General features: G+C 40.0%; 1 protein-coding gene across 4 annotated transcripts; it reads left to right on the top strand.

Annotated features, from left to right (window-relative positions):
- Positions 1-1,228: 1,228 nt before the first annotated feature.
- usp19 (ubiquitin specific peptidase 19) lies at positions 1,229-22,650 on the top strand. 4 transcript variants are annotated; one of them, XM_074680845.1, is made up of 26 exons: positions 1,229-1,570; positions 2,711-3,092; positions 6,758-6,886; positions 7,721-7,857; positions 7,983-8,528; positions 9,523-9,898; positions 10,059-10,215; positions 10,321-10,392; positions 10,552-10,667; positions 11,165-11,397; positions 11,605-11,797; positions 12,340-12,473; positions 12,682-12,840; positions 13,023-13,133; positions 13,446-13,556; positions 13,700-13,801; positions 13,891-14,031; positions 14,141-14,259; positions 14,378-14,521; positions 14,770-15,158; positions 15,251-15,361; positions 15,533-15,749; positions 16,080-16,232; positions 16,314-16,480; positions 17,361-17,536; positions 21,431-22,650. In XM_074680845.1, exons 2-26 carry the CDS (start codon positions 2,876-2,878, stop codon positions 21,569-21,571), a joined length of 4,551 nt encoding a protein of 1,516 aa, XP_074536946.1. In that variant the 5' UTR covers positions 1,229-1,570; positions 2,711-2,875; the 3' UTR covers positions 21,572-22,650. The 4 variants fall into 4 exon arrangements, with proteins under 4 accessions (XP_074536946.1, XP_074536945.1, XP_074536944.1 ...); XM_074680844.1 differs by having other exon boundaries at positions 11,159-11,397; XM_074680843.1 differs by lacking the exon at positions 21,431-22,650 and adding an exon at positions 18,796-21,409.
- Positions 22,651-23,384: the final 734 nt, after the last annotated feature.

Genomic DNA, 23,384 nt, shown 5'->3' with positions numbered 1-23,384 from the left:
GAATAGAATAGAAAATAATTTATTTATCCCCGAGAGGAAATTCAGGAGGACTCAAAGCTGCAATCAAGAAAAAGAAAAGTAAGAAACTGTATAGAAAGTGCAAAAAGGTCCATAACAAAATAGATGATGACAGCTTGTCAATCATTCTCCTGTCAGCCAGCCTCCACCTCCACAGGGTCCAGGATTTAGCTTCCTCAGCAGTCTGTTCGGATGAAGTTCTTCCAATGTGGCGTTGGTGTCTGTTGTTAGCTCCGTTAGCCATGTCTGTGAATAGCATTAGGGTTAAGGTTAAGGTTTGGCTTTATCCTTTTGAATGTGTGGTTTCCCAGCAAAATTTATATTTTTGATGTTTGAGAATTCATTATGCTTTACTTAAATGTAGGAATAATGGTTTATTTGACATAAAAACTTAGCACTTCTTTACCTCTAGTTATCATGTTAAGAAGACAATAAATCTCAACATGGGCTACTAAGTCACATCCAGCCTCTTTGTCTTTGTCCAATTTTAAGTGTTTTTGAACTATACAAGTACAACTTAACTGTATTTTGATGGAGGGCCCCCTACTGCCATATCCATAACCTACTTTTGGTCTTAGAATCCGAACTAGGTATATTTAAAAGAAGGTTTTATATACCTCAGGAACAATCACGTGGGGTGTGAGGGAAGAAGAAGCTGGTCTTGGTTCTGACTGACCTCAGACTAACATTTCAGGTCAGGTCTAAGTCCTGCGGAGATGACAGATTTCTGCCTACCACCGTCCCTTCAAAGCAAGTGATACTCTGTGGCCTGCTAATAGCACCAATTATTTAATCTCGCTGTGTTTTTGTGTCGTATTTTGCTTTGGTCTCAAGGACACAATTCTATCCTTAAAGGTTATCAAATCTCAAACTAACAGGCATGGTAAAAAGAAAAAAATTAATTTAGTATGATTTAACTTTTTTTTTTTTTTTTTTTTTTTTTCCAAAACTGATCATGTCTAGTTGGTAGGTTTGTATGAGCTCTTAGTGACAAAATAATACTCCTCATTTTGATCAGTCTAGTTTGAAGTACAGCTCCTCACAGCTCTTCGTGCCCCATGTAAAATAAGTATACCAGAGAGAATGAAAAACAAAATAAAAATGGGTGAGAGTAGGAACGGTATAAAGGCATAAAGGATATAATAAAAGACATAATGTAAACATAAAAGATACAGGAGGGGCTACAGGCCACGTGATTACAGCAGTCAGGAAGTAGGCTATGCGCACTGCACTTAGGTTTGGCCGGGCAGCGGTCGGTGGATTTTGTCCCAAACAAAGTAGGACTCACGCCGCAGAGGCCAAATGACACGAGCAGACTGAGAAGGTTGACAATTTTTGTCTTTTGTTTAAACTTTTGATACACATAGATGAACTACCTTAGAAATGGGTCCCGGATAACAAGGAATATTCCAGAAACACCGTGGACTACGGGTGGTTTCGAGTGTGGGCAGCAGAGCCGCGGCCCGCGGCCGTGAAGGAGCTTAGCAGCCGGGAGAAGTAGAATCCATTGTGTGCTCGGAACGGAATTCAATTCTCACCAAATTGAAGCTCCGTAAGTCTCCAATTTTAACATCAATGTAGAATTGATACTTCCCCCACAGCTAGGGATTGTGTTTCACGAGTTGTCATGCTATTTTGATTTACTGAAATATTAGTAGCTTTATCAACCGTTCCGTTCGAGCTAATGTTAGCATAGTGTTGCTAATGACATTAGCTTCTCGAAGACAAGGAGCGTTTGATTCTCCAAACCGTCCTCGGCCCCGCTGGAAGATATGTTCCGCTGGAATAGTATTCTATTTTTTTTGGTTAGTTTGAAAATTCCCTTCCATGATATGTAATAGTAGTTCACACTTGATTCTTGGAAGAAATGCCAAGAAAGCCACAACATTATCATGAAGTGAGCAGTTAAGTGATATGTAAACATGCCGCCCAAGAATTACATTATCCCCCCCTTACCAGCGTTTGTTAGGTTAACAAGATATATCTCGTCAGGCATTTTACGAAATAGTTTTAATAATTTAAAAATGGAGACTGCTGTAAGAAACAGTATTGTGAACACAGTAAAGGGTTTATCAGGCTGGTGTGTTTGCATCGAGTCGGCGCACACCTGACACCTTCAAGCACCCGTGCCATAAACAAACGCACCTCTGCAGTCGGCTGGCTAACTTAACAAGCTAACAACTCTGCGGAAAGAAAGCGTATAGCTAAGCGTGCTAGCTGTCTTTATCCAAGACAGTCGTGTTTTTAGCTCTTGTGCTGTAAGAAAAGCTGGATAAAATGGCCGATTTAGACTTCATTCTGTGTCTCTAGAGTGTTCAAGCTTGCAGATATCTCTTGGGGTCTGTAAAGAAACGAGCAAACACTCAATGTCGAGCTAGTTCAGCTGCCATTCTGCACAGTTCGGTAATATGAATCCTTATGGTGAGGCATTATCTTGGTGTCCAAGTCTTTTCAGCAGTATGAAACCCTCACGTTATTTGTTTTTGGCAATTTACTGGTCTCCCTCTTCCTGACATTGTGTTAGAATGTTTACATTGTCCGAATATCAAAGGCAAATTTACATAATTACCAGACTAAAACCACTCAACACCCTATTTGCTTTGCTCAATGCACATACTGAAGCCAAACAGCTGGGAGGATTATGATTCAATCTTGACTTGATTAACAAATGTCTCTCTTCCCTCCTCCTCAGGTCCCCATCCCTTTCTATCCTTCCTGATTCAGTTCTGGGAGAGTTCAGTCCAGTATCATCGCCAAGATAGCCGGGCCGGGCAGAAAGAGGCACACCTCAGATCCAGACCCCAGCAGCGGTAGTGATTCCGGCGACGGGCAGCCTGTTAGTGCAAAGTGCCTGAAAATGGCCAGCAGTGGTGGCAGTGGTGTGGCTGGTAGTGAGACAGCGGGCCGTCGTGGTGGGGCTCAACAGAGAGGAGGCAGCGGTAGGGACAACAGCTCAGAGCTGTCCTCCAGTTTAAGTAAGAAGAAGCAGAAGGACCGAGCCAATCAAGAGAGCCAAGAGGCCAAGAGGGCAGCCGCTGCAGCAGTAGACGGGGTTATTGCCGAGGTCAAGAAAGGTGAGCTGGAACAAAGGTGTTGTGCAGCCCACTAAGCTTTAGGCTCAGTGGTGTTGCTTCATTCACTAAATATGGTAACTGTTTGGACATATAAAGCAAAACTCTTTGAGAATGAAGTTTAAAACTTTTTTCTTTACTTTTGATGCCTTCACTGTTTATAGGATAAGACAGACATTTGTAAGAGCTGTAAGTTGGAATAAAACCCTGGTAGCCTGCCTACAGCATCCGTACACCGGGTGTGTGATTTAACATTGGGGCCAAACCAGTTTAAAAAAGAAATACAATATCACATGAAATATTCCATCTATGTTGCCTCACAGACAATAGATACTTTGGTTAATTATTTTATGTTTTTCAATTTTTCAATATCCAAAAACAAAAGACTTAAAAAGATAACCATTATTTTCCAGGTGCCTTAAGGGAGTTGCAACTGTGTTTAAATAACAAATACACTTTAAATAAATGTATTTATATAGAGGTCTTACACAGCTATTTTTTTTCCTTCATCTAATATTTGCAAACTCTCTTTCTTTGAAATGCACTCCTTTCATGCCTTTGATGCACTGCCATGTTTATATGTGATTACAGTCGTCCACTGGCTTTAAGGCAGATAGTCATAAATGTCTACATGTTGAAAACCACCCGCTTTGGAGGAGTGCTTCAAAAACTGATCACCCTTTTTATTTAACACAATGAAGTGTACAGCTGAGGTATTTCTAAATCCCTCAGCTGTCATCCCCCTGTTTACCAACCAAGTCATGTTGTAATGTAACTCAAAAGGCAATAAACAAGACAAACATGGCCATTAGAGTGGAAATAGTTTTAAGAGCTGGTTTAAATTACATTTTTCAGGAGTGTCCTGGCAAAGATAGACAGCAGCACAGTGAGTGTACATAGTTTTTGAAAAGCAGGAGCAACTATATAAACATAATAAAAGATATATTAAAAACATTTGAATATGTGAAATTACAGAATAAAATGTTGAAGTTTTTTATGAGGAGAAAAATTATTTTTAACAGTTTGTTAGACAGTTAATATACTTTTTCTGTTGTAGTGAGGAACACCTGACGCAGGACGTTAATGAACTCTGAATCTCTATTCATTTTGAATAAAGAACAACAGGCCTCTGCATAATGCCATTTGTCTTATATGCAGCATCCACATGCATTTTATTCCAGCCCACTTAATGACAAGATACTTTGCTCTCCAATGCCCTACTGTTTTTCAATAGTAGAAAAAGTTTTGTAATATTTGTAAGAATGAAATAGAAGAATATACAATCAAGGGTTTTTTGGCATGTTCGTTGCATAAAATGAGATTGTCACTAAATGGTGTTCACTGCTGTGAAATAACACTTTTTGAACACGCCACCCTCTCTAAGGGTAATGTTGACCAGCTGCTGAGTAATTTGAAAAGTAAATAAGCTTAATGTTGAAATGAAAGAAGGTCCCATATATGCATCATCACACTTTCTCTCAATCTCTCTAACCCAAACCTAACCAGAGAAAAATTCTATTCTGTTGACTAAAAACTTCTTTTAATCAATTTAGTTAAAAGCTTAAAAAAGTTTAATCGTATTACAAAATGAACAAATTACATTGAATAACACCAACGCCGGAATGTTTATGGCCTTTACAGTAGTAATCACACAGTAAAAATCAAGCTTTTTGTGTAGATTAATAAACTATGTTTATTTAATTATGCAGTCCGCACTGACAGCATGTGTAAAAATGTGTTGTAATAAATGTTTTGTGTTTTAGTGGAAAGACAAGTATGTGCTGCCTTCTGATACTTATTTTTTGAAAGGGGTGCACTATCTACTTTTTAACGCCAGTTCTGTTTTGATGTTGATATGAGTGCATATGCTTTGCTGTGTTTATTTTGCTCACAGTCTGCGTCACATCAAAGGACATGTATAGTGTAGTTATGAGACAGAAACAGCCTCTTGTTTGTTATTGCTAATAAAATGTTCAAAACACTCCTCTGTTTGCACATCATCCTGGCAAAAATGCTATTAGCATCACCCTGTGAAAATATGGAATTTTGAACTTTTAAAGATTTGTTTTGATGCAGTGCTCCTGTCTGCTTTGAGTGTTTCACAGGCTGGATAGCAAACAATTGGCTTTGACAAGAATCTGAACAAAACCAGAAAACACTCAGACAAATTCTTGTTGACTTTGTTCTTACTCAACCTTTATGGTTCTCGTGTATGTATTGATTAATTAACATACAAATATTGAAGTATTGATGAGCCAAAGTGGGTTTAAGGTCAACAATATTAAAGTTTGTCCACTAGAGGGTGCTGACAAATTATTTTCTTAACAAAATAATATGCAATGAATGTGGTTCTTACATTAAAACAAAAACAAAATTGATCCGAATTTTTGTTATGTGCTTACATTTATGACAGAGCTGTTCATGTTGTCAGTTTTAGAAACACCTTTTTTGTTGATCTGAAAGATTAAGTCTGAAATGTTTGAAATGACAAGCAAATGTTAGGCAAAGTGGTTGCCTTAAAAGTGTTTACAAAAACACTTTTGTAAACGGTATAATCAGCATGGTAAATGGTCAGGAAGATAAAGTATGTGGCATTTTCTCTTTTTTATTCTGTTGTAATTGTTATTGAGTTATATAATCAAATATTAGCTGAAAACACTTTTCTTGACAGGATTGTTTCTTGGTTATCAGGGAAAGTCTTGGATAGACATTTATTCCCCTGTTACAGTATCACAGGGTTTTTTGTACCCTCACAGACCTTCTGGCTTCCAAGTTTTCATTGTGTTTTTAATGTGTGGAAATCCTGATTGATGAGGCAGTGAGGCACTCTCAGTCATGAGGGTGTGCTTTCGAGCGCTGTGGCATAGCTGACCTGGAATCACCAGCTGGAAGGGATTGGATATTACCTCTGACCTTTCTCGAGCCATTTCACGGGGAGGGGTCGGGTTAGAGGGAAGAAGTCGTAGTGGGAAAGTTAAAGCTCTTGGTTGTTGTTGAAGGTTAAATCAAAGTTTGAGTGTGTGTTCATGACTTTTTGCTAGTACAGAGGAAAGGAAATACGTTTACACTACTGTGGATGGATTTCTATTTTTAAATCATCACGACTTTGAGTTCAGGATGAAAAATGGTGAGGTTTTTTGTCAGTCCTCTTGGCGTGTGATTATACTGTAAAAAAAACACATGTATGGCTTCGTAACATGGTGATAGCTGGCAGTTAAGCATTTGTTTACTTGGTTTACAGTTTGTGCAGCATGGATAATTTTAGATGCCCCATCTGCTTTATTCACTGTACTTTGTGCCTCAGTCCATGCCCGAGCACTCTCAACTGACCCACTTGAGCATATGGGTGCACTGATATACTGTATCTGAATATGTAAGCAGTTGCTTTTCAATCTGTGTGTGTCTTTCTCTTTATTTTACAGACACATTATGTTGTCCACATATCTAACTTAAAAATCTGAATGACGTTCTTCAGTTGTGTATTTTCCAGTGTGGCCATTTTTTCTATTTAAATGGGATCCACTCCTCTGTTATTATCACCATTTTACTCACATTTTTTTCTCTTATTTCAATCTTAATTATGGTAAAAAAAAAAAAAAAAAAAACTACACCTGATACAGAAAGTTCACTGGTTGTACATAACTGTCTATCCACACTTTATTTTTCAGATGTGTTTGTGGACTGGAAGCAAAATGTCAATGAAGTGACTGTCAGACTGCGCTGTGGAGAGGGGGTGCAAAGGATAGAGGATATCAGCACAACTTTCACTGATACACACTGCCATGTGTGTTTCCCAGGTGAGTAATTTCGAAGCAAGCCACATGAAAATAAACTGTTCAGCATGAAAATTTAAAAAAAAAGTCAAATTGTTTGTGTCTCATACCTCACCTTAAAATGTGTTTTTTCTATCCCCTGGTTGTAATATGATAAACCTGCCAGTGCTGTTTGTTGGGCATCTAAAAGCTGCTTTCTTGTTACCATCAAATAATAGGAAAACCTCCATAATAACAAAAAAAATTCAAAAATAACAAAAGAAGGCATCTGTGCTGATTGGCTGTGAAATCGGTGAGACTGATTCAGATATGGAGGAATAAAAACAGAGACTTTTGCTGTGCCAAAGAGAGAAACAATGAGCAGAAGTAAAAACTCTGCAGATAAAACTAGTGCCTTCATGCAGATCATATCTAAATATAACTAACCCATGACAACTTTGCCCATTCATTAAATGGATCTTTAATGGTGTACATTCATTTTCATCTGTATGTCCTGTTTGGGAGCTGAGCCTGACCTTGCCAACAGTACATCAGACAATTTCCAGTCTCAAGTAGCTGGAAGCAGCAGACACTGTCTCTTGTAGCGGATGTTATGTTGATACAACAGAGGATTTCTGTTGAACAGAAGAATAAATATTTGAAACTGTTTGATAAGAGTTAAGTAAAACAAAAGTTACATGTACAGTCAAGCACATTGATTAAAAACTCCAACTCGTCACAGCAGCTTGAAAGTTTAATTGAATTATAAGTTACAACTATAAATCTGCATCATCATACTGCCCAGTGTTTGCTGCAGTTTCAGCACTCATGATGAGACCAGCTCTAGTCCAATAAAGTCAGCATGTTCTTGTTTTCCAGATGGGCGTGAGTGGAGATGTACGTTGCAGGAGGAAATTGAGGCCTCGTGTAGCAGAGTCCAGTACAAGGAGAAGGGAGGTTTCCTGCATGTCATCATGCAGAAGAAAATTCCTTTTCACATCTGGCCTTCACTTAAAGTTAGTAATGTAATATGAGTACTTCTAGTTTTAGTGGCAGCTCCATTGCTAATAAAGACTTTAGTCCTCTCTGTTTTTGTTTAAATTTTAAACAAATTGGTCTGCTTTTGTGTACTCCTCTTCAGTCTAACAAGAAGGAGAAGGAGGTAGTCACCACAGAGACCAAAAATGAAAAGGAGCTGGAGCTGAAGACTGTCGCCTCAGGTTCATCAGAGATCCCAAAAGTGTCAGCCTCGCAGCCTTCCTCCTCACACGCACACAGCGAGTCAAGACGTGGTGGTGGTAAAGCTGTGAAACGCTGCCTTAAAAACAAGCCAGATGGTGACAAGGCCTCTCTGGACTCTGTAGGAGGCTCAACCACCACCAGCAAGCCTGCGATAGTCACGAGAGGCGAGCAGCCACTACCACAGGAGCCCACTGCTAAGCGCACTGTTGTTAGGCCCCCCAAGACCACCAAGGAGGAGGCTGCTACACCAGCAGACAGGGACACAAAATCTGTCAAATCCACATTAGCTAATGGTAAAACTCCACACACACACCTGCCCGCTGGTCGGAGCCCACAGACACAACGCAGAGATGGAGACAACAGATCACAAAGATCAGACGGTGACCAAGATCAGAAATCAGGAGTTACTGTTGCTACTTCTGCTAGCCATACCAACAAAACTCAGGTGAGAAAAGCTTTGACCTCAACTGAACAGTTTTACTTCTTTAATAACTGTTGATGGTATGTTTTTAGCTCAATACATCTACACTGAAATAGAGAGCTCTAATAAAAGTTGTTTCGTTATGCTTTCACACTGCACTGTGTATAGGAAGAGGGACTCCAGGGAAATGCACAGTGATAGAATGTCACAGAAACATAGCTGTAGGTTGATATTCAGATATTTGAAAAAAGTTTTTAAATGAAAGAAGAATGCGGATTTTTTTTTATAGATTGCATCAGCTTTTCTCAAACTTTTGGCAAAACTATTGTTTCTCAGACCAGATTTTGCAATGATGACCTACAGAGGATTAACATTAGATTTTTGTAAACAATTAAACATAAAACACAGTTTTTAACGACTTTCTAATTTAAGTACCATGAGATTACTTTTTGCATTTGTTTTAATGCTAAACTAGGAAAAAAATACCTGATTGATGGAGGAAGCTGATTCCACCCCCAGAGTCCCAAAATGCTGAAGTTTTAATTCTATAACTGACCAGTACACTACTGTTTAATTTGTGCTTATGTATAGGTGTGAATTAAGCACACTGATTGGAGCCTATACAATTCAAAATAAGTTGATTTATGTGCAAAGATCAAGGAGTTATTTGTTATGCTTGGTATAAAAAAGTAATCTTCAAAGTTTACTGACAACAACGTCAGGACTTAAGTCAAAAAAAAAAAAATTCTGAAATTATTCAACATTAGGTTTTGGTAATGCTACAGCCAACAACACCATCTGGGCTGTGTGGGCTGTGGTTTGATCAAGTTACCCTTGAGCTTGGAAAATGCGTGTAGTTTGATTACTCATTATCAGAACAAGTTGTGTTAAGGGACATGTTGTGGAATTCTATGCTAAGGTGCAAGATGAGTTGATCTAAATTCTTTAATTACACTACCAAAAAACAGCATATTAAGAAGTCTTAAGTATTCTTATTGATGTTTCTCGTACCTTTCAGGTGGCAGAAAAGCAAAGCCAGTCTCCTGACAGGTCTGGAGCAAAAGCACATGGCAGCGATAGCCAACCAGCAGCTCCCGTCAGCACCAGCGACTGCCTCCAACCTGTAAGCTTAAATAACAAAGTGAACTCTCCTGAGATGCTGGGAGATAAAACTGACTCTGAGCCTGAGAAAAAACCTGTTGAGCAGGAATTGGAGCAGGATACTCTGATTCACCAGCAGCTCCCATCAAGAGAAACGGGTTCAGTACCAGCTGATGATGTGACTGCCAAACAAGAGTCACCCAGTTTAGCCCAGAGGCAGGGCAGCTTTGATGGTGAAGAGAAGAGGGACCAGTCAAAGGAGGAGCCTCTTCTGGAAATAAAGCAACCGGAAGGTGAGTTGGGAAGGTCTGGGGAAAGATTTTAGAGCCTCAGGGTTGGATCGTCATAATTGTGTTTGTACTGAAATTTGCATTGTTGGATACAAACCAACTGTGACCAAAGGGAAAAAAATCATTAAAATCTGATTAAAACCTTTCAAATGACTTCCTGCAGCCCCAGAGCCAATGGTCAACCTGCAATTCATGAAGAATGATTCCTACGAGAAGGGCACAGACTTGATGGTGGTAAATGTTTACATGAAAGGGATCTGCAGGGACACAGCCAGGGTCATCTTCAGGGAACAGGACTTCACGCTCATCTTTCAGACGAGGTAGTAAACATTGAAATGCTATAGACAAATGTTAATCATGTCCTAACTTTGCTTTAATTTCTGCTAATTACAATCAGTGAAAGTCCTTCTGTGTTATTGTTTCAGTGATGCAAACTTTCTGCGACTCCATTCAGACTGTGGACCAAACACAGTCTTCAAGTGGCAAGTCAAACTCAGGTAACACTTGTGTGTACTGATGAATTTATTTTTGTTATTTAATTCAATTACAAAGGGACCGTGTAAAATATTTAGCATAAATGTCACCTTTTGATGCATAAATTTGAGCGAACAAAGGTTGCATTAGAAATTTCTTAAATTCTGTCTCCCACGTTTCAGGAACCTTATCCAGCCTGAGCAGTGCAGCTACTCCTTTACCCCATCCCGACTCGACATCACCCTGAAAAAGAGGCACAGCCAGCGCTGGGGCGGTTTGGAGGCTCCTGCCACACAAGGTGTGCTGCCAGGCTTCGACTTGTAAACACTGTCTGCATTTACATTCAGAGGATGTATCGTTTTTTTTTCAGCCAAAAGAGAAAAAAGAACCTTTAGCTTTCATCCTTTTTCACCATCATTTTAAAAAGGTGGGCATTACACTTTAGGTGCTGAGTGTACGCAGATGGGCAGGTTGGTTAAAAAAAGGCAGACAAGTTCATCAATCATATAATTCAAGTTGAGTGGGCTTGTTATTATTATATTAAACCTGATTATTCCAACGATGTGTAAAAGTGCAAGATTAACATTCAGAATTTATTGATTTACCAAAAATTAAAATAATGTGTTTTTCTGTAACAGCGTAATCATCATAAAGGGGTGTTGAAATAGGACAGCTTTTTACAGCTTTTTCCCTGATTTTCTGCTCTTTATCAGTCAAATACCTGCATAATTTACAGTGTGGTGTTTTCTACCGTTTTCTAACCACAAGCTCCATTGTCCTCTGTTTAAGGTGCAGTGGGTGGCGCAAAGGTTGCCGTGCCCTCCAGTCCTGCCTGCTTGGAGAAGAGCCAGCCGGGAAGCAGCCAGCACAGCCTCCCAGCCAAGGAGGAGCCCCCGAGGGTCGGGGAGGAGAAACCCAAGACTCCTAAAGCCTCATCAAGAGTTGAGGATGCTGGGCTCGATGCAGTGGCTCCTCGTTCTGTCTCTGAGCATGTTTCAATCGCCAAGCCAGAGCCTACTGTCACCACGGTTAGTTAAAAAAATGCACTTATTTGGGCCAAAGAGATGATTTCATTTGATTTCATTTATATAGGAATAGTGAGATGGGATCATAACGGTTTTCTGTAGGTTGTTGAACCAAACTAGAAGCTGAAGTGATGAGCAGTCTGTTAATGCAGTACAATAACTGAGTTAAGACACTAAACTGAATTTGTGTGTTAATCTTTCCTGTTTTAGCCTAAACCGACCTGCATGGTGCAGCCCATGACCCACACGTCTCTTGCTAGCAATGAGCGCCATGAGGAAGAGGAAGAGAAGAAGGTGTGCCTGCCCGGCTTCACAGGATTGGTCAACCTTGGAAACACCTGTTTCATGAACAGTGTCATCCAGTCCCTGTCAAACACCAGAGAACTCAGGGATTATTTTCATGGTAAATGAATAAAATTATTTTGGTGGGAAGAGTATATCTTGGTTCTCATGGGCTCAAAAATCAAGAGTTGAACAGATTCAGAATATATTTAGCTGCTTCATACTGCTACCAAAGACAGCGGGATGTTTTGTTGTTATGTTTCTAAAAATATTTCATGATTATTTTTAGTGCTTGGATAAACAGTTAAAAAGATAATGTTTTGTTGATAAATCCCCAAAATTATTGGCTGCCTTTGCTAACTAATGGCCCAGGGATTGCTCTCCAAGAGGAGCTTATCAAATAAGAGCTTTTTCCAGACTCCTCTTATGTGGACCTGGTGTTCTTTCTGCTCTGTCTTTTAATGCATTCCCCTGAGAGACTTGTATCTGTGTTTCCCAGAGGACCCAGCCTTTTTTTTTTTTTTTTTTTTCACGTTTTGCTGAGACCCCACAGAATATTTTCTAACTAAACAAAACTAAAAGAGGCAAGAACTTGCTTGTCTTTTGTTCCAGACATAAATCTAGTTCTCTTAACTCCTACATCTACTCTCTGTCCTCCTGTAGATCGGGCATTTGAGGCAGAAATTAACTGCAATAACCCGCTGGGAACAGGAGGCAGACTAGCCATTGGCTTTGCTGTGCTGCTCAGGGCCCTCTGGAAAGGAACACATCATGCCTTTCAACCCTCAAAACTCAAGGTATGCACACAGCACCAACAGACTGTCCACATGAATTCTGTTTTGGATGTTTCATACTGCTATTTTCAGTTTCTCTTTGACTTCACGAATGATGTTATTAAACTCAGTCTGCCTTTTGGGGAGGCTTACCTTTTGACTAATGCTGCGTAATTGTGATTAAGGTTATTGAAATGAGTGTTCTCAATTCCTTTTTGTTTTTTTGAAACAGGCAATTGTGGCCAGCAAAGCCAGTCAGTTTACCGGCTATGCTCAGCACGATGCCCAGGAGTTCATGGCCTTTTTGCTGGACGGGCTTCATGAAGACTTGAATCGCATCCAGAATAAACCTTACACAGAGACGGTGGACTCTGACGGTCGGCTGGATGAGGTGGGTGTTTCTTTCATCTGTAACATGTCTGAAGCTGATCTGGTTTTGACAGATAGGAAAACGTGGCAATTACTTTATTTGTAATACAAATCCACTTTTGGGGGGATTTAAATGATATAAATTGCCACGCTGTTTAAAGTCTATCCAATTTTTAACTGATTTTCTTTTTTCTGTTGGTGCAGGTGGTGGCAGAGGAAGCATGGCAGAGGCATAAGATGAGAAATGACTCCTTTATCGTGGACCTCTTCCAAGGCCAGTTCAAATCCAAGCTTGTGTGTCCCACCTGCTCCAAGGTAAGAAAATCTTTCCACAAATGATTTCAGTTTCTTTGTGTTGAATCAGATTGTGTGAGCACAAAGATCTGATTTGAGATCAAGACTTTATTAGTTATAGTCATTGTACAAGGTTACCCTAAGCCTGAACTATTTTAATTAGAAGATTTACACACATCTTAAGGCTGACGTCACTGCTAGAAAAAAAAACAAACACCCATTGACTATTTCTATTAGTGCTGTAAGATTTTAACTAAATGCAGTTTTCTTGTTTTTAGTTATGACTAACCTATCTTTTGCTTTCTCCTTCCACTTTCCTTTCTCCCTCTCCAGGTGTCGATCACCTTTGACCCTTTCCTCTATCTGCCGGTGCCCTTGCCTCAGAAACAAAAGGTGCTCTCAGTTTTCTACTTCGCCAAGGAACCTCATAAAAAACCTGTCAAGGTACGATCGAATAACTGATTTGCACCTCACTTAGTGGGTTCTACAAGCTGTGACAGTCGATACTGAAGTGTTTGGAGAAAATTACTGATGTACTTTTATTGCAGTGGACTTATTACTGCCCTTTACTTTACTTGTGCTCTTAGTTTTTGGTGAGTGTGAGCAAGGAGAACTCCAGTACTACTGAAGTCCTTGAATCCATCTCCAGGAGTGTCCGGGTTAAACCAGAAAACCTCAGACTGGCAGAGGTAAAAGATTTGAGTCTCAGGACTTCACAAATATTCTGTTGCTGACATTTTGTGCAAACAGGTTTCTGAATTCACCACACGCTTTTCAGGTTGGGAAGAACCGCTTTCGCCGAATGTTCCTGCCATCCCATTCCTTGGACACGGTGTCCTCCTCTGACATGTTGTTTTGCTTTGAGGTGCTTTCCAAAGACATGGCCAAAGAAAGAGTCATTTTGCTCAGAGTGCAGCAGGTAATGAAACCCAGTCCTGATTTTACACCTTAACTGTATTTCAAATACATTAAAGTGATTTCAGGTAATTGAGGAGATGTTTTTTTTTCTACCATTTTGTCTGTTACAGAGACTGCAGGTCCCTAATATTCCTATCTCTAAGTGTGCTGCCTGCATGAAGCCTCCGGTGTCTGAGGAAGACAAGCTGAAGCGTTGCACTCGCTGCTATCGTGTGGGCTACTGCAATCAGTGAGTTTTGGAGAATACTCGTTATACTTTTGTATTATTCAAATGTAATCATTTAATTTTAAATCCTCCATTCAATCCTTTCTTGACTTTAATATGAATGTGTTCACGTCTGTCTCAGAGCCTGTCAAAGGACCCATTGGCCCAACCATAAAGCTCTGTGTCGACCCAACACTGAGAATGTGGGCCTGCCTTTTCTGGTCAGTGTGCCCGAGTCTCGACTCTCCTACGCCCGCCTAACCCAGCTACTGGAAGGTTACTCCAGGTACATAGATCAATTCAGTTCTTTATGCTAATCATCATTCAGAATGAAGTTTTGCCAACTAAAATAGTTTATTTGCTGTGACATGACTTGATGTTTGTCTTAGTTGTATCAGAGGAAACAAATCTTATGTTTTATTGTTTGTAGTTTGGAGAGATAAATGTCAGCATGTATTGTGTAAATGTACTGTATTCACCTAGGAAAAGGGATGAACTCACATTGTATCCTTTGTAATTTCTCTGTTTGTACAGGTTCTCTGTCAATGTGTTCCAGCCTCCTTTCCAGTCAGGCAGGACATCCCCTGAAACACCCAGAAGTCGGGACCTTCCCCCGATGCCAGCAGGCTCTCCTGAGGGTCCTGCGCCCGGGGCTGAGGCCATGAGTGAAAGCTGTGCTGTAGGATCAGCAGATCAGGAGCTGGAGAGCCCGTCTCTGCTGCCTGAACCTCATGAAGAGTGTGCTCAGGCCTCAGCTCTACAGTCTTCAGAGTCAGAATCCCTCTCCTCCTCTCAGTCCTCCCTCTCCACCACCAGGACGACAGATTCAGGATTCTCAGAGCCTGCCTCCTCCACTTCCCGTTGCTCTCTGGATCCTCATGCTGAAAAAGAGACCTCTTGTGAGAAGGCTGTGAAACCAGAGGGTAATACAACTTCAAAAACCACGAATGAATGATATTTTCCCTTATTATTCATGTTGCTCATCCCTCATCTTATTTCTGCTTCTTTCTGGTAGCTGCTGTAACAGGGTATCAGCATCCAAGTGAATCAGCTTCAGGTCATGCAAGTCAGTTCTATATCACCCTGCTGGATGCCAACAACAAAGAACAGAGGCTGGATGAGAAAGGTGAGACCAGGATTTGCCATTAAACGTTTTCATGCATTGCTGTTAAAAAGATATTTATCTACTGTCTTCTTAAGTTATTTATATAGCGTTAAAAGCTTTTTTCTTGCTTTTTGTTCTGAATCTCAAATGTATGATAACACAAGCGTTGTTTTTGTCCAATCCATTCTGCAGAGGATGCACTGGAAGCCCTTCCTGAAGATGCAACCCTGGAGTTAGTGTGGAAAAACAACGAGCGTCTGAAGGAGTATGTACTCGTGAGCTCAAAGGAGCTGGAATATGAGGAGGACCCAAGCTCTCTGAGTGAAACAGCCAGAGCAGGACACTTTACCCTGGAGCAGTGCCTCAACCTCTTCACAAAGCCAGAGGTGCTGGCTCCAGAAGAGGCGTGGTAGGCATCTTCATTTTGTGATTCAACAAACTGAAGTTTGAAACGTATATGTTGAAAAACTATTGGGAAGTAAATCAGATTTATATGTAGCTGATTATTTTCCAGTTGTCTATATCAATTTGCTTTTCAGCCCTGGGTCATGCTTTTAATTAGGGAAAGATTAAACTTAAAAAAAACCATGAGATTGTAGAAAAAGAGAGTTCTCACTGGCTTATTTTTTAAGAAAGGTGATAACATTTTATGATGCTGTGGCTGGTTTAGAAGATTTTTGTGCTCATTTACTCTGAGGTACCATATTCTTTTAACATGTCATTGCTCTCTGTTTTTTAGGTACTGTCCAAAGTGCCAGCAGCACCGAGAGGCCTCAAAACAGCTCCTGCTGTGGCGTCTACCAAACGTTTTGATCATCCAGCTTAAACGCTTCTCCTTCAGGAGCTTCATCTGGAGGGATAAGATCAATGACATGGTTGACTTTCCCGTCAGGTAAATTCACAGCACAAAAAAGAGTTTGTATCTCATTTCTATCAGCAGCCTAAAGCTGATTCTTGCCTTCTTGTCCCCCAGGAATCTGGATTTGAGTAAATTCTGTATCGGCCAGAAGGATGAAATGCAACAACCCCCCATCTATGACTTGTATGCGGTCATTAACCACTATGGAGGAATGATTGGAGGCCACTACACCGCCTACGCTCGCCTGCCAAGTGACAAGAACAGCCAGCGCAGTGATGTTGGTGAGTGTCTCGTTGATGAGGTTCGTTTAAACCATTAAAAATCAGTGGATTTGCTAAGTGGTTCATCTTTTCATGAAATTCTTTTAATCCACTGAATGATATACTTATATTACAGCCCTCACTTGTCCAGAACTCCACTTTAAAGTGTTACATTAAAGGTTACATGTAATACAAAAAGAATTCATTAACTTTTCAACCTAAAGTTAGTTTATTGTCCAGCTTAACATGGGGTCACATTGTCTGCAGGTAAACAATGTCTAATTGGTTGACGTTGGTGAACACTGACAAAGCTAGCACCACAAACTTCCTGTAATCATTGCAGGTTCTTGTCCACGCCTGGTCCCTTGTGTTATTGTGCTGCAATTAAACGAGACACAGCCAGCTTAATCTCCTTTTTGCAATCGAAGAAATAGTTCAACACTTTTTAAGACCTACACAGAAGCAGACTTTGGACAACAATTAGCAGATAAAAGGAATAAAAAGACTTTGCAAAGGTCTTCACTACTCTAAAGGGCTTAAACCTGTTGTGCCTTCAATGAAAAAGGTTATCTGTCTGTCAGCCTGTCTGCCTATCTGTCTGTCTGTCGACAGGTTCATCTTTACTTATTGTTCATCATTACTAAAAGAATGTGCTGTGTTTATAGTTTCGAAATAGTATGTGGAACAGGACTTGCATTTTCACATAGATGATTTTTTTTCTTCTTTGAGTTTTTTTTGTTGGTTTTGATTGATAGCTCTTCCATATTAACTGTGTTTAGGAAATCAATTCAAAACAGAGATATGTAAACTTTTCACTGAGTTTCCACATTCATGCCCTTCAAAACCAGATCTGATTTCTTTTGTCTTACACTCTGCCACCTCCCACCCTCTCATCCCACAGGCTGGCGTCTGTTTGATGACAGCACAGTGACGATGGTGGAGGAGAGCCAGGTGGTGACGCGTTACGCCTATGTCCTGTTCTACAGACGACGAAACTCCCCCGTAGAGAGGCCTCCCCGCTTCCTCAGGCCTGGGGGAGCTGAATCACCCACTGCATCGGGAGCAACTGCCAGCCAGGTGAGGGAGTTCTACTGATCATAGAATCCTTATGTGTACGATTTATTGTTTCATACATCTGGCATTCATCTGAATCTGATCCAAACCACCAACACTCACACTGTGATGTAAAGCCTAGCAGCTTTGCCTAAAGTTGAATAGGGTATTTAAAATTATTCAGGATGAGGAGGAGTATGTTTGGCTGATCACAAAATAAGCTAATGCAACAGTTGTGTTCAGTCAGTGAAATGTCAGCAGAGTAGGAGAATGTATTTGACTTTAAGCACTCTTTAAAAGTAAGGATGTGGTTTACACGATTAAAAAAAAGCCTGATAAGTTATGTCTTATTTCTCAGAAGGCATTGTGAGTCGTGTTAGGTTTTGTCACTTGTCATGTTTCAGAGGTATTTGTCAGGCGTGTTGAGACAAATCAAGTTCAAGTCCTGGAAAGCCTGATAACTGTAGAGCAGAGGGTTTGTACCGCAACTCAATCACTGACAGTCTGTCAATCTCAACACCACACTGCTCAGATGTCAGGCAGCACTTGACATGTTTTGAGTTTCTGCTTTGGCTTGAAACGGATGTAACAGCTTCCTTTTGATTCATGAGGATAATGGAGATTTAAAGCTGTTGTGTACAAGTTCAGACAATTGGTGGAACATGGTGACTTTTTCTGCTCTGTTGATGCATCTTGATTTCAACCATGAGCTTCACTTCTCCACTGAGGTATATATTGACATTTTCGGTTAATGAGCTTAACACCAACAGACATTTAGTGTGACTTTGTGTTATGATCTGGTTATGATCTCAGATTGTGTGTAATATTATTAGATATTGGCATGAATGATCTCCTCTGTTGCCAAATTTACATAATGACAAACCTTTCCTTGTAGGTTGTTTTTGAAACATAGGAACTCTTATATCAGCTTTGCGTCAAAATGTTTTTTTTTTTTTTAAGTGTGCCATTAAGAGATGTATAAAACATTCTTTCCTGACTTTGGGTTTGTCAGGAAAGAGTTCTGTGCTTGTCATTAACTCAACTGAAGGATTTTATGTCTGTCATGTAGTTTTAATCACATTCATGAAAAACTAGCTTCTCAAAATGTTTCAGTTTATACTTTAACAGCAGCAGAGGCATGTAATCAACTCATGATGAACAAATCTCTGTAATCTCCACAGTTCTGGTCTAAAGCTGTTAGGTAGACCACCTTCTTTTGTCATTTTAGTATTTGCTAGAACATGCCTTTCCCAGAAGCTGACACAGGTTTCCGCCAATCGCAGGCCTCTCTGATATGGCGGGAACTGGAGGAAGAAGAGGAGGGGCTCGTCCAGAGCCCTCCTGGACTGTTCCGCTCCGTGCTGCGGAGGGGGCAAACTCCAAGGAACAGAGATGAGGAAGACGAAGACAGAACTGAAGGATCTGTGCGTCAGCACCGCAGGCGGAGGATGTCAGACTATCCTGATGATGACTGCGTGCGATATTTTGTTCTTGGCACCCTGGCAGCCATGTTTGCTCTGCTTGTCAATTTGGTCTACCCTCTTTTGTACAAAACAAACTGGACTTAAGAGGTGGCTGCTCTGATGAACTCAGAAATATGATTTTGAGGATAGTCACAGAAGCAGAGGTTCGGAAATAAACTCAAGGTTTAGTAATGTAACATGACTAAAGATATGACATGCATAACTCTTTTTAAAAAGCTCCCTTTAAAGTAGGCTCTGAGGTTTGAATGATAGCAATAATTACCTCGTCTTAAAAACCTTTTAATTACAGCAGCAAACTGATGGTACTTTGGAGACAGCAGTACTGTATTTTCTGTTTTAACTTTCACTACATTGCCTCTAATCTCTGTGTGGGCTGCTGTTTTTGATATGGGTACTTTTAAACACAGTTACTTTTCTGTGCAGTATAACAAGGATAGTTCTCCTGCATCCTCCTGAGAAGTTTTAGGCTGAATGTTTATTTAGCTCAGAAATGGTCTGTAAATGTTTAAATCTTATCCCAAAGACCAGGACAGTGCCAGGTGGGCTCTGAAGGTCTTTCCACTTTTCAGATTTTACTTTTTCGTTGTCAGAGAAACACTTCATACAGTGAAATGTCAAACCTGTGTGAGTAGAGAAAAATATTACAAAAGCAATGTAGAGGTACAGCGAAAGCTGTAGTTAAAGGCTTGTTTTTATTGCACTACCAAGAAGCAACCTCCGGTCTCAAAATATGAGACAATGCGGAAGTGCTAAAACCCGCTGTTTCTCGACTGCCAGCTTGAGGCTAGCACCGGAAGTCACACACACACCAAGCCAAAAAAAACTGTTTTACAGCAGAAATTAACATATTTACAGCGTGGTTCAAAAAACGTCTCTAGTTTGAATTGCTAAGTTTACTATCGGCACACACTCTACAGGGGTGATTTTTTTTTAAAGGATATTAAGATTGTGAGCCCGCCCAATCAGAGGCACAGCTCACGTGACTGACGTGCGCCCTATAGCTGTGCTCAAGCCCCTGTCACTTCCAATATGACCGCGTTAGCCGATTTGCTTCAAAAGTCCGTGTCAGAAACAGACAGGTGAAGTCAAGGAGACTACGTCCATTAAATAAACAGTCTATGTGCACTACACTATTATGAGTATAAATGTTATTGTTATTATTGCAGGACAAATCCAGTTTGAATGGATGGAGTATGTGTGAGAAGAGGCACTTCATCAGTGACTCACTTTTGTTGCATCACAGAGCAAAGAGATCGCTCTCTATTTTGAGACCAGATGTTACTTATCATTGATCTTAAATAGAACTCAGATTGTATTTGTTGGCCTTAAAATGTCTCCGTCCGCAAGTTTATGTACTGTAGTTGACTGTAGTTTTTTTTCCTTGTTGTAATATCCCTTCAGTTGTGTTTTTGTTGTTTTGGTGTGAACTGACTGTAGACGCAGGCTTGTCTCAGCCAAGTAAAACCGGGTATCCAAAATTTTAGATCAAATTTAGATGTTGATCAAGGAAGTCCCATCCACCGCTGAATGTAATGTTTTCATTGTGATACACTGAAAGAGAAGCACTGAGGAAGTTGTTGATCATGGATAGTTTTGGAGCTCTTTATTTTAAACCACTTACAGTTTCACCTGCAACAAAGAAAATACTTTTTCTTCATGTAAGGATGAAAAACTCAGTTCAGACAATATGTGCATGAAAAGAATGATCAGCAGGATTTTAACTCTTCAGTGACTCCAAACCATCCATAGATTTGCTGTCTTCTCTGCTGCTGCAGTGTTTGAGTGTTTGTGGGTCTCAGGGAAATCCAAGTGCTCTCCTGGTATCAAGGCAGCATACAGAGTCCTATGATTGCCGTAAATGCCTTAAATTATGAGAGCCCCTTCAGACTGTGTAAACTTGACTTAGATATATGCAAAGATGAAGTTGTGTTGTTTAAATATTTTAATGGATACAGCTTTTATTCAACAGACATAATTTTTGATGTGTTGAGTGAATTCTCACCATGCCCTACTTCAGAACGTGGTTTAATTTTAACTTAAAGAGGTTTTGAACTCAAGCTATGCTGTTCTCAATGTCAGAATGTTGAGTTAATATTTTGTTGAACAGTTTTAAATGGGTCTGAGGGATGTAATGATGTCTATGTGTTTAAGCTGCTGCAAAATGTCAAATAATTGAAACGAGTTTGTGAATTGATAAAAAAAGTACTGTATTTAAAAGAAAATCACAACATGTTTTAATGTCTCTGCAATAATGTCTGTAGAAACCTCCACCTTAATGCTGCTTCCTGATATAAACAGCAATGTATTCCTTTTGGAAATAAAACCCTGATCTCTTTATAGCTTTTTGGATAAAGTCATTACATCATTTTATTGTTTTCTTCAGAAATGCTTCTTAACCAGCATGATTTATCGTTACCACTGGTTTATTTTACAGGCCTCTAGCCAGTCACTATTTGGGCCAGACCTTGATCCCGAAGGACCACCCACGCTGACCCCAGAGGTTCCCTCTGACCTCTTTGCCCACTCTGGAGAGTGCGCAGCGCCATCCTACAGCAACATGGAGGAGGTGGACTAGACATGGAGAGGATTTGAGGATGTACAGAGCCAATCCAGGTCCTGAATTGAAGTTCCTCCTCATCCAGATAAAATACCAGAGCTCTTTGAGAGTCTGGTGTCACCAAATGCTGCGATGCTAGAATATCTGGAGGTGGTCTTTAAGGATTGGACTGCACCCAAGAGACCTACAGACGCACTTAGATGTGCACCAACTCGACCCTCACACCACTGATATAGTCACAATAAAATACTTACTCATCGATAAACCCTTAACAAGATGTATACGTAGTTCTTATCATTAAGTATAGCATATAGTCACAGAAGCTAACACTCTGCTCCTGTCAGCAGCTCATTGTAGCGGCTGCTACAAGAGCTGAAACCCAAAAACATAGTTGAGTGAAGTTCTTACCAGGCTACCACTCTTGGTGGTCTGGGTTTAAGCTAAAAACAAACCTCACTGTTAACCTTAACCAGACATGTTAATCACGGGAAGAAGCTAAAGTTGATTACTCGTTATTTTAGGAAGGATGAGCGAAGATGGTTGCAATTCGAGTGCTTTTTGTTCTTTTTTGTTGAGTTTTTTGTTCGAGGTATTTCCTGGTATGACTTGTTTGTGGCAGGCTTTTCTTTAACATGGGTTGGAGTAAAAGATGCTGATGTAAAAAGAAGAAAATGTGAGACTGGTGCTGGCCTGCTGCTTTTTTTGATACAGAGGGCTTTTTCTGTCTTTTGTTTCATAAACTTTTTTTTGTTTTGTTTTTGCTGTAGTGTATTGTTATTATTTTGCTCTTTTCTTTTTGTACTTGTTCAGATATTCGATCCTGTGGATGCAATTGTCAAAAGGCTTCAGTATAAACTGAAATGTGCATGACTGCATGTTGATACAGGCTGTAACCCTGGCCCCTGTTAAATACCCTCCTTCCCTAAAAACCTGGCTACATTTTAGTTGTTTTTAGTTTTGTGTGAATTGTCCAGTCTCAACCTCCCTTCCTTTGTTATGAATTGCATAAATAAATTGGGGATCATTAAGATATTGCTGTGGATACATATAAATGGTTAATATAAATAAAAACAGTTTGGGAAACTGGTGATGCCAGTGATGTTTTTAAAGTTTTTTTTGCGTGTGCTAGAACTAAGGGCAGTATGAATGTGAGGAAATACACACAAGATTGTTTTTTTAGTTCATTCATAATTGCAATTTACGAGAAAGCAGTCCTGTGAGAAAACCCAAGGAGACCAGATGGTTTTTACTTACAGTAGTTTCCTTCTCTCGGCTGTAGTGTTAACTTCCTTAATGATTTAATCATTTTATTCACTGTTACCACCACAACTCTTAAGGGCGTAAAGGAAATGACATAAACCAGGTGTTAAAGGCAATTCAGGAATGTTTAATGAAAATAAATGGTATAAGGAAAAATTTAACTAAGGTTTATTCATCAAATCAAATCTGGTTAACAGACAACCTTGTAACAAAACAAACTTTACTAATAGGGGAGAGCGGGGTAATCTGAGCCACTTTTTACATTGTTTGACCTGTAGGCAAGTGGAAATGAAATTGAAGTGAAATCAACACATGTACATTAATTTCATGATGTCTCACATCAATGGAAATAATTAGAACACACACACACAATCATTGGTCATGGAAATATAGCCTGTCAAAAAAAATGGTCTTTGTGGCTCAACTTGCCCCTGCGAAGGGGTAAATTGCTCCACCTCAAAGGGTAAATTGAACCACATGGGGGTAAGTTGACCTTTTGACATTTTTGGTAGCGTTCCTTGAAGTTGATGAACCAATCCCGACCTAAAGGAAGAGGGACACTATTAAGAAT

Source organism: Halichoeres trimaculatus, unplaced genomic scaffold (genome assembly GCF_033239565.1).
Source record: "Halichoeres trimaculatus isolate MK-OKI-2021-1 unplaced genomic scaffold, fHalTri1.1 fHalTri1_scaffold_11, whole genome shotgun sequence".
Lineage (NCBI taxonomy): Eukaryota > Metazoa > Chordata > Actinopteri > Labriformes > Labridae > Halichoeres > Halichoeres trimaculatus.
The sequence above is the reverse complement of the archived record's forward strand: the minus strand, read 5'-3'. Positions and strand labels throughout refer to the sequence as shown.

Coding starts and splice junctions, on each gene's coding strand:
- usp19 (XM_074680842.1), top strand. CDS start 2,876: ATGGCCAGCAGTGGTGGCAGTGGTGTGGCTGGTAGTGAGACAGCGGGC. Junction 11,798..12,339: donor ACTCAGGGATTATTTTCATG/GTAAATGAATAA, acceptor GTCCTCCTGTAG/ATCGGGCATTTGAGGCAGAA. Junction 13,557..13,699: donor CTCATAAAAAACCTGTCAAG/GTACGATCGAAT, acceptor TTGTGCTCTTAG/TTTTTGGTGAGTGTGAGCAA.